The 10,928-nt window shown below is 45.9% G+C and overlaps 2 protein-coding genes across 5 annotated transcripts in view; both read right to left on the minus strand.

The window, feature by feature from the left end:
• Window positions 1-883, minus strand: part of LOC311344710 (uncharacterized protein) — a gene marked incomplete at its 3' end in the record, with an annotated part of 3,832 nt that extends 2,949 nt beyond the window's left edge. Inside the window, exon 1 of the mRNA XM_084469065.1 lies at window positions 350-883. Coding sequence (XP_084325191.1) covers window positions 350-643 — 294 coding nt within the window. The 5' untranslated portion in view covers window positions 644-883. The remainder of the gene's footprint in view (window positions 1-349) is intronic.
• A 477-nt stretch (window positions 884-1,360) lies between these two features.
• LOC311345482 (dual specificity protein kinase CLK4-like) lies at window positions 1,361-7,859 on the minus strand. Of its 4 annotated transcripts, none has more exons than XM_084469898.1 (13): window positions 7,724-7,859; window positions 6,565-6,731; window positions 5,322-5,574; window positions 4,525-4,621; window positions 4,114-4,180; window positions 3,873-3,989; window positions 3,602-3,768; window positions 3,367-3,461; window positions 3,103-3,232; window positions 2,583-2,665; window positions 2,401-2,480; window positions 2,161-2,251; window positions 1,361-2,032 (listed from the first exon to the last, which is right to left on the minus strand). In XM_084469898.1, exons 1-13 carry the CDS (start codon window positions 7,727-7,729, stop codon window positions 1,820-1,822), a joined length of 1,566 nt encoding a protein of 521 aa, XP_084326024.1. In that variant the 5' UTR covers window positions 7,730-7,859; the 3' UTR covers window positions 1,361-1,819. The 4 variants fall into 4 exon arrangements, with proteins under 4 accessions (XP_084326024.1, XP_084326022.1, XP_084326023.1 ...); XM_084469896.1 differs by having other exon boundaries at window positions 2,161-2,272; XM_084469897.1 differs by having other exon boundaries at window positions 3,873-3,992.
• Window positions 7,860-10,928: the final 3,069 nt, after the last annotated feature.

A 10,928-nucleotide genomic window follows, 5' to 3' on the forward strand; every position in this document is an offset into this window, starting at 1 on the left:
TATTATATCACAGGTCTGAACATTTCTAAATATTTTCCTCAGTGTATTTTCTAAAAATAATGCTCCGTGCATTTCCGTATTGTTGACATGTGTTTTCTCTTGCGCATTTTAAAGCATACGCTTAATTTAAAGATTGATGTTGCTATAGGTCAGTGCAGTTTTACAAACATGCAGTCAGTACGAGAACATGCAGTCAGTACTAGTTTAGAGCTGAAAGGCGCACCTAGGCTCCTTTCTGTCATTACGCGCGCTTTACGCATCGAGCTGGGTGAACATTTAAACAGTTCAATTCAATAAAACGACCTGTTGTTTTATTCAACTTCAGCTCTATTGTTTAGGACATTGATACCTCTTCCACGAGCTTCTCAATCGGGGTGCTGAGCTGATGAATCAGGGTGCCATCCTCGTTCAGGAACGCGCTGTGGGACGGCTGAAGGACGGAGATCTTGTCCATCTCCATCTGCAGCCGGCTCTCCAGCTGGAACGTCTTCACGCTCATCAAAAGACACACCACGATGGAGCTCATGGATAACAGCAAACACAGAGCAATGGGCAATCCTGGCAGCCACTGTCGGAACCCGGACCTGGGCGCACACTGGCACTCCGGCTTACTCTCCCCGCTCGAGTCCTTCGCTGTATCCATGCCGAAATGCTGCTCTTCAGAACCGTCCCGTTGATCCAGTGAACCACGGTGTCCGCGTTGAGTGATTCACACTTCCAGCAACGTGCTAAAGCGACTAGGCTACAAACTTTATAGAGCGCCGCGCAAAAACCAATCTAAACAAAGTCCAGTATGTTCTCAGCAAAGTGTTTGAGGCAAGAGCAGGTTAGTGCGTGCGTAATGTCAGGTTGCATGGGTCTGGACATGGACCAGAGGAGGTGTTCCCTGCTAGTGAGTGTTTAGGATGTGAGACATGCAGTGGGTCAAGCTGTCTCCACAAGTTTGTGTTCCACGATGTCCCGCCCTGTTGGCCACGTGGGAGGCGGCAGATTGATCGCGCTTCAAGTGATTGATTGACACGAGGGCTGGATAGAGATATCCAATAAGCAGATGTATATTATCCAATATTTAATTTGTTCCCGGAGCATTGTTAAATTTAAATAAAGACGTTAATTATTCATTTTTTAATAGGCTAGTTAAGGTATTTATAAGTTGTTATTTATATAAGGTTTTTTTTTTCTAAAACGCTACGTTCCAGCGCGGTCCGTTCACCAAGTTAACTAATTGAACATAGAGGGTGCATATAAATAGTCAATCCTTATGAACTGTCACTGAAGAGTTCCGAGTCTAACCCAACAGCTCTTTACTGCTCTCTGGCGGCGGCAGGGCGGCACATCAAAATGAGACCACGATCATCAGTACGAAATACATCCTTTATTGAGAAAAGAACATGGTTGCAAAAGTTATAAATCCGCTCAAGACAAAAAATAGCCGTAAAGGAAAACGGCACAACTCAATTGATCAAATGTACAGAATCTCAGTCCCTAGCCCCAGCATTTACAATAATCAAACCTTGGCATAACCTTTTTACATTTCGATCTCAGTTTACATTATGCACAGTAAAAAAAAAAAAAAAGAAAAGAAAAAAAAGATCAAAAAACTTTTACATTACAATGACAAATAAATATACAAAATAAATCCAGAGGGAAGCAGTGAAACATCGATGTTGAAAAATTGGGCCAGTTTCATGTTGATAGGGCAGGTGGACTGATACAGTCGTCAAGTTCACAATCTCTCCCAGAGAGTCAGAAAGCAGTTCCGGGTTCAGTATAAAGCTCATCATGCAGGCGTCGGGTCCTGACAGAGCGGACCGGGGAGTTAAAACTTGCTGCCTCTGCTGCTGCGGCTGCTGCTGTTGTTGTGGTTGTGGTGGTGGTTACTGCTGCTGCTGCTGGTCTTGTGCAGACCGGCCAGGAAGGGGTGTCTCATGGCCTGCTCCAAGTTGAGGCGCTTGGACGGGTCGTACGCCATCATCTTCTCCACCATGTCAAAAAAGTTCTGGTGGTCTTCGCTCTGACACATCATGTACTCCTGAGGGGGGGGGAGGGGGGGGGGGGAGGAGGAGGGTTCAGGTGTTTAACCAGTGTGTTTCGGTTCAGCGTCTCTATATGGTTAACAGCGTGGAAACAACAAATCGTTCATAGTCTCCTTGAGCTCACCTTGAGCGGTTTACAGCTCTTCTTGACGAACCTCCCAGAGGAGCTGTTGCCGTCCCAGTCCAGCTTGTAGCGGTGGACGTAGCGGCGTTTCCTGGAGAACAGAATTCCAATCCTTCAATAAAAAGTCAAAATAATCAAACAAAGCACCGATGGGACACTACATCCGATTAAATGCTGGCGTCCTCGTCTAGAACAGACTCAGAAGACAAAGTGTGTGTGGCTGTGCGGAGGTGGACTTGCCTGGTCTTCTGTAGGAGGTGCGTGGGGATGGGGCCCAGGATCCTCTCCATCATAGCGAGGTGCTCCTTGCTGTCGTGGGTCTGAAACGCAGCAAAGTAGAGTAGAGTGGTGAGACACCCGGAGCAGAGCGGCAAGGAAGAGTGATTGTGATTCAAGTGTTGGTGAGCTCTACTGCCCCCTACCTGGAAGAGAGTGGTCCCCAGGTAATACTCGACCAGGATGCACCCTATGCTCCACACGTCACAGGAATGGTCCCAGCCCAGATCTGAAAGAGACGATTCAGCATCAAACTAACTGAATAACGACGACGGCCACCAAAAGGAGCACTTTATTACGCGTTTCTCAATCTTCATTTTATTTAATGATTACTTGATGATTTTTATAAATTCTATTTTTTTATCTATCTTGGTTTTATATTCTGTGTCTTGGATTTTGACTACCGTCCTAATTTATGTATTTTAAGGCAAGGCAACTTTATTTATATAGCACTTTTCATACACAAGGCAGACTCAAAGTGCTTCACATACAAACATTGTCATACAATAAAAGAAAAGAAATGATTCCATTAAATGGAATTGCACGTCAAAGCACTTTCTTTTTTTCACATTTTGTCTAAAAGGTGCTTTATAAATAAAGTTTAGCATCACTACAGTAAACCAGGCGAACGCGACCACCGTGCCGCGACACACAAGACACACGCACCTAGGATGACCTCGGGGGCGCGGTAGTGGCGCGTGGACACCACCGACGTGTGGTGCTCGTGCTCATAAGTGGCGTTGCCAAAGTCCACCACCTTCACCTCAGGGTTCTTCAAGGTGCGCTGGTCTCGTCTCTGTGGGTGGGGGGGGGGGGGGGGGAGACACACACACACGAAAGTGAGTCGAGGGCACTGGCATGGAGTCGCTCAGACATCTATGATTGTTCACCGCGTACACGAGGAAGGAGGAGGGTTGGCGGCTTCCTTACCAGGATGGGGCTGTACTCAATGTCGTACTCGGAGTCGATGAAGAGGATGTTCTCCGGCTTCAGGTCCGTGTGCGTGAGCTTGTTCTTATGCAGAACTGCGAGGGAACAAAGAGAACCGCAAGGGGGGGGGGGGGGGGGGGGGTTAATAGGCGCCATGGGGACGACGCTCGGGAACGCACGTTTCCCGTTTGAAGGGCGATGATTAAGCGCCGGTGCCGTGTGACGCTGTACTCACATCTGACAGCCCGGACGATGCTGTAGGCCATGTGCTGGATGTTCTGGATGGGGAACGGCTGGAAGTTGTTCTCCTTGAGGAAGTCGTACGTGCTGAGCCCCAGCAACTCGAAGGCGATGCACACGTGTCCGTGATAGTCGAACCAGTCCAACATGCGCACACATGGACTGAGGACACAAGTCAAACACACGCACGCCGTCAGTCATCTGAGAGACACGGGCGACGAGAGTCGGTGCCGGTCGGTTGTGTTAAGTGTAACCGCTGTACTCACTATTTGCGGTCGTAGTCCAGCGAGTTCATCTGTTCAAGGACCTCTACCTCAGACAAGGCGGCCTCGCGGTAGCGGTCTATGTTCTTAATGATCTTCAGAGCCATGCGAGGTCCACCACTGCTGAAGATCCAAAACAACAACAACTTGTCAGAGAACGATCAAAAAAGGCGTTGCGTTGCGAAACCGAGAAACAAAATCAGTAATTGAACATCGAGTGAATATGAACGCCCCTGAGACTTACTTGTTATGATCAATGCATTCAACCACCTTCCCAAAGGCTCCTTCTCCTAGAGTGGACATTATCTCATCTACGGGGAATGAGAGAGAGGTAGTTAGCACCGCGGCACGGACGGCTGTGGACACAGGCCTCCTGCTGTTTCACTACCTGACATACACACACACAATCTGCTAAGCTAGTCAACTACAGAATATGTGGCTGGTGTAGTCCAACACAATATTAAACTATGTCACACTGCAGAGGGAGTTCTAGCCTTACATCTTATCTTAAAAAAAGGACCAGGGGCCCTGGAGTCGGTCTACGCTCCGATTTACTTAAGTCTGTGCAACTGAACAATCATCCAGACAACAAGACAAAAAGACTGTGATAGAGAGAGTAGAAACAGTAAAAAATAAAAAGGTTTATATTCTATACATCTCGCTCTCAGCATGTCTCCAATGTGATAGATGAGGTGACCCTCGCCATCATCCTCAACACTCCTGGATCTTTTCCTGCGCCGATGGCTCCTCCTCTGCACCGCGCGTGGGGGGGGGGGAGTCGACCACATCAATAACCCATCATCAGCCAGTCAGCACCAGGCCGCCACAACGCGACATCATCGGCATTCATTCAACCGGGCCAAGGGGGGAGGTGTGGGGGAGGTGCGGATAGATTCGGGCCGTTCAGTAACACCGCCGGGCGAATGGACGGACGGAGCAGCAAATTCAAATTCAGCCCCACCAGAGAAAGGCATTTGGGCGGCAGCCACCACATAGTGTGTGTTACAGAAGAAAAACACGGCAACAAGATATTTTTTTAGATGGGAGAGACTTTCTCAGTGGAAGTACAGAAAATAAAAATCATACGCAAAGCACAGGCCTGTAGATCTTCGTACAACGGTTTTAACTTTTAAACGGTTAACAATCCCAACCCCAAAAAAGTAGTTTCAGCCCCCCCCCCCCCCGCTAAGATGTTTACAAACAAACCTCCCCTCCCAGGTCAATCTACCCCTTAAGTCTGGGACTTAAAACAAAACCCGCTGCTTACAACAACAAGTCCAACACATACATCAAATGAGAGCAGTGGCACAGGCACGCACATACAACAAAGAGATCGGAACACCAGTGACAAATGAACCTGACCTTTAGGTGGGTTTACAGAAAGGGGGGGGGGGGGGGGGGGGAGACAAAGAGAGAGAGAGGGCAGGGCGGGGTGGGGGGGGGTTCCCATACCGAGTAGGAGCTGTGGTGCGAGGGGCTGCGGCGGCGGCCGCGGTCCCGTCGCCGGCTCCTGCTACGCCGGCTGCGAGCGCTCCGCCCGCTGCGGCACGACGACTTGCTGTAGTGGTGCCACTCGCGGTCCCGGTTGTCCCGGCAGGTGGGCCCGCGGCCGTCCTTGTAGCCCACGGCCCCGCTGGCGTCGCGGTACGCCAGGCTGTCCCCGGAGGCCGGCTTCTGGTTGAGGTTGCGCGTCTCCAGGTAATGCCTGCAGGGGAGGGGGGGGGGGGGGGGGGGGGAAGCAAACGGGCGGGACAAAAGAGGTGAGAAGCAGACGGGGGGGGGGGACCAGATCTGTGCTCTGAAGTGATGTGGAGGCGGCGGATGACGCCAAACGCGAGGAGGCCCTGCCTGTTGCCTTTGAAAACTCTACACAAGAGCCCTTTAAGCAACGCAACTTATTTAGAAACACACTGGTTTACAGTCACCAAAACACCCTGCTTCTTGCTTGATTAAAGAGCCTGTGTGGATGACAGCACGGCACATATTTTGGGGGTGTTTCAAGTATGAAATGAAACGCCACATTCACATTGAGCTTCTCCGTGGGCTACTGCTCTGAGGTGGGGACACCCGAAACCACACCAAACACCCTCTTGTTTTCCTATCAAGGGAACGACGGGAGAAATTCCCCACGGCTCTTCAATGCATCCGACTTACTCCAATGTCTTAATCGTGGCTGTGGGGGCAACGTGGCTCTGCCCCACTGCTACTATTTTGAGTTTTGTCGAACCTCCCCCATGACGGAGACAAACCGGAGAGCCCTCGCACCCCGATGGTGTCAGCTCTCTCCCATAAGGAGGTTTGCTCCCCGAGAAGAATTATATTTAGAGCTGATCCGGAGTCTTCCAACAGTTTAATCCACAACCATTTGAACTTATAAAAAGCCAGACGACAGCACTCGAGTAAGCCCGACAACACAACAAGCTTGACCCTGAAGGCCTTGTTGGTTCAGTTTGTGCATCCAGGCGGGTTACAGGATCAACGCCGTGTTTCGCAAACCAGAACCGACATTGGAAAGTGGTTCAAAGTGCAGTTTAGATTCATCACAAAACAACAACAACCCAGGGTGGGGACTGAGTGAACCCATACGGCAGCTTGTAAACAAGCAAGCGTCAAAGAAAAAAAAGAGAAAAAAGTCAATATTAAAATTAACACCAGAGGAGAAAAAAAAGAAAAAGAAAAAGACTTTTTTCTTTACCCGTCATAGGCCCGGTAGTGACTGTGTTGGCGTCGGGACTTGTTCTCCCGCTCGCTGCTGTGAGAATCTCGCCGGCGGCGTTTGCGGCCGTCCACCCTCTCCTCCCAGCTGTACTCGTTCTGCCACAGGCCTGGGGAGCGGGAGCGCATTCTCTTGGATTGCCGCATCTGAAAAGACGATGTTTGTACATTTAGTTATTTAACAAAATCTAAAAAAAAATAAAACTTAAAAGCTGTGAACACACACACAAGACTTTCTTTAGCTCAGGAGGACCGACATGCCACGCCACGTTAAGAACCCCTGGTGGGGGGACAGTCTATGTCAACGAGTGGTGCGCAGTGACGACATAACTCTTCCTACAATTAATCGTTCCACTTTCAGGTCGTTAAAGAGTCTCGAGCTCATGTATTTTACGTATCCCCACTCCTCTATAACGTTTTTAAATAGTTCAACAAACGTGAACAAACCAATATCCAATTAATCACTCGATCGCTTTGATTTTTGCGTGCCAAAAAAAACAAAAAAAAACGCATCTGCATCCTGCATCCACCGCGGATGACGTAACCACGCGACCCGCCGCTACTCGGGCCCTGATTGGCTGCTTGCCGTTTCAAGATGGAAGACAACAAGGGGCCCAGTGTGTTTATCTCCGCGACCGCGTCGCCATCTTGTCTCCGCTCGCCTCGGCCCCGCTGTTTACCAGACCGCGTTGTTGGAAAGGTTTAACGAACGATACCATAAATAAAGCGATATATCGAAAACTCACTGCTGTGAGAAAACAACAAAACCGATGTTAAAAAAAACCTCATGTTGATGACGTAAGCAAACCCCCCCACACACACACACACCACCGCGCTAGCAGGCTAGCTTAAGCTAACAAAACAAATCATAAACCTTCCTAAGTCATAAGTCGCCCTCGACAACAACAACAACAACAACAACACGGGCGTGTCTCTAAAACGCGCACAGCGATTATAAAACACACATGTATATTAGCATGCTGTAAATAAACACCACGCTGACGAAGACACCACCGTAGCATAGTTAGCACGACGCGGCTAACACACATTTCCCCACACACAGGAAAAGTTTGACCGTATTCCACAAATCCGCTATAATAACAACAATCACATAACGGAGTACGGTTATTCTTACTCACATTCATCACACACTAACACACACTAACACACACACACAAAAAAAAAAAATCAGATGGGAGAGAAACAGCCGAGTCTCGGCGCTGTGACGCAGGTCGGTCAGACGAGAGGACCGCTGGCTGTCGCTCCAAAGATGGCGGACTTCTCGACCCGAGGCTCGTGGAACGTTCTTCTTCAAACAGGCACGTGACGTCATCGACCACAGGCCCCGCCCCAGCCCCAGCCCCGCCCCTCCCAGCCCCAGAACCCAGCCCCAGCCCAGCCCACGCAATAGCTTCAGCGTCATGGGCGTGGGCGTGGCTGCAGTGGCCACTACGACACGACGACGACGACGCGGGACCTTTCTTTACAAGCTTTTTTTTAATTTATTTTTTTTAATATTTTTTTTTATTGAAGGCTGATTCATTTACATAAATCAAGGCAATGGACAACAATAAATACCTCTTAACATACAAGGCACATTAGGTAAGAGAAATAACTTAAATTATATAAGGTGATAATAACTAACATAAATAATAGAAAATAGAAAATAAATAATAGTAACATAAGAGAAATAAATAAAAGTAAATAAGTCCAGTAATAATGAGTCCACAATCTTCCATAGTTATTCTAGAGGTCATCAAATATTTTCTTCATTTATCTTCATAAGCTCTAAAAAGAGACTTTGGGACCTTTACAAGTGCTCTAAAAACATAACGTGTTTTAACAGCTTGATTTTTTTTTGTTGGATATTAATAGTCTTAAAATAAGTTTCAAGTTTCAGTTTACCAAATGCTCAAAAAGACGTTTTAACACATCTTTTTAAAATGTATTAATAGTCAATAGTAAATGTGGCAAAAGTGGCAAGATAAGCGTGTGTTTGGAAAAACAGTCTGTCTAGTGACTTGACCAGATAAAATGAGACGGAGAGGTAATAAAGTCTGTCAGCACGAGGACCTCGGATTCATTGAGTAAAGTAGCAAAGGTAATACTGATTCATAAAGCGTGAGAGATTGAATATTCTACGTCCCCTAACAGCAAGTTTTTTTGTCTTTTTAAGTGGTGGGTACAAAGTGAATCTTGACGAAAACTGGTGGGTAGGCCTACTCGACCCCAGCGTAAGACGCCTATATGGTTACGACGTCTTAAGCATGCAGTGAAAGTATCAGAGGCTCATTGATTTCTATTGGAAAAGTAAAGGTGGAAAAAGTAGAATAATTTAAAAAGTTTAATGAATAGAAAAAAGCTGAAGCCATCATGTCGTTACAAAGCTGGACGTTTTGATATTTGAATGGTTTCTGTAGCTGAAAGTATGGCGAAGGAGAACCGAAGTAGGCCTATTGACAGAATAAAAATAAAGATTTCGATATCTAGAGTGTGAATGCTCCAGCATTCACACTAATAATAACTATAAAAAAAATATGCAAACTAGACATGTACTAAATATGACCCTTACAACAAATATTGTAACAATAAAAAGCATTGCCCTGCTCCGGTTACACAAGCTGTGACAAGAAAAAGAAAAACGAAATGTGGTTATAGTGGTTCTTCAGAAGAGCGTTCTGGTTGCGGATGTTGGTCATCCCCTGGGGTGGGTTCGGGAACACCGAGAAGTTGCATATTGCGGTGACGAGTCCATGGGTTGAATTTGTTATTAGGCCTACCCAGCTATTTGTTGCGTAGTAACTCCTGCTTCCCCATGTTTCGTGATGACTCTGGGGATAATTAACAGATTGGTCTCAGAGGATCTTAGTGGCCTAGAAGGCTTATGTAGTGGAAGCATATCAGTTAAATATTTTGGCCCTAAACCATGTAGGGATTTATAGGTTAGCAACATGATTTTAAAATCAATTCTCTGACATACAGGAAGCCAATGTAACAATTTAAGAATTGGTGTAATATGTTAGTATAATTGGTGTAATATGTTAGTATGTTAATATGTTAATAATTTTTTGGTCTTTGTTAGAACTCTAGCAGCAGCATTCTGAACAAGCTGTAGTTGCCTTAGAGTTTTTTTTGGGAGACCTGTAAGGAGACCATTGCAGTAATCAAGCTTGCTGGTGATAAAGGCATGTACAAGTTTTTTTTAAGTCTTCGGTAGACATGAGCCCTCTAAGTCGTTTTTAAGGTGATAATATGCAGATTTTGTAACTGATTTACATAATTAATTAATCTTTACTCTTATTGGAACTAAAGCTAGATTATTAGCTTTATTATTATTAGATTATTAGCTACTAGCTATTTTCTTACCTGTTTGAGTATGAAACCAAATAATAGATAAAAATGGGACCATTTGTAACAAATAACTTATTCAAAACCGTATAGGCCAGCAGAATGTGCATCTGATGACATTAGTTTGTGGGAACAGTTTGTAGTTACTATTTGTAAGAAATGTGTCAAAAATAAATGTGCATTACTCAGTTTACTACTAGTAAACTCAGTTTACCTGAAACATGAGGCCTACCTGCAGTAAACTGAGTTTACTAGTAGTAAACTGACTATACACATTTATTTTTAGAAATACACATTTGCGTCTTTGAATATATTTCCATGGTTGCCCTTATCTTAGCCAGCATCTGACTTTGTTTTTCCGGGACGGGACAAACATTTTAAAATCCACAAAAATATACATTTTGCGTCACTGTTTTGCTCTGCAAGACTCAATAGCGAACCCTGAAAGTAGTAATAATATGGGATCTGAGTGACCCAATAAAGGAGCACCTTAAGACATGGGATTGGGTCTAGGCCTGGGCAATTAGCGAGAGGTCTGTTTGGACGGCCCCGTAAATATACGTATTCTTCACATATTCTTTCAGTGAGCGGTGATTATTTGTGAAATTGTGCAAATGACAGCCTTTTCAATGCATTTGAGGAAGGCGGTAGCATGTAGTTAAAGCTCTCAAATTTACGCTCGTCTGAGAAACAGAAAAAAGCTTCGGCTATACCTGCTGAGATAAACAATGACTCAGGAAGCAAGTCCAGTGACGAGTCCATGGGTTGAATTTGTTATTACCCAGTGTGCTTTGTGGAATGGTCTCAATGTTTTATTGTTTTATTTCATGTGAATAGCCTTTTTTCAGAAAGCAGATGCTCGTCACACGATGTCATATGAGATATTAATAACTGACCATTCGTCACTCAATATTTGTGATATATTGAGTTGATGAATTGTCGGGGGGGGGGGGGGGGGGGGTCATATTAATTCTGCCATGTCGATTGCAGGGTCAT

Source organism: Micromesistius poutassou (assembly GCF_964030765.1).
Source record: "Micromesistius poutassou genome assembly, chromosome: 6".
NCBI lineage: Eukaryota > Metazoa > Chordata > Actinopteri > Gadiformes > Gadidae > Micromesistius > Micromesistius poutassou.

Bases quoted from the DNA above. Each gene is read 5' to 3' on its own strand.
- LOC311345482 (XM_084469895.1), bottom strand. The intron at 2,666-3,102 runs GTGCGTGTGTCT...CGTCTCTTTCAG, and splicing joins CGCCCCCGAGGTCATCCTAG to ATCTGGGCTGGGACCATTCC. The intron at 2,033-2,160 runs GTGAGCTCAAGG...CCCCCCCCTCAG, and splicing joins AGAGCTGTAAACCGCTCAAG to GAGTACATGATGTGTCAGAG.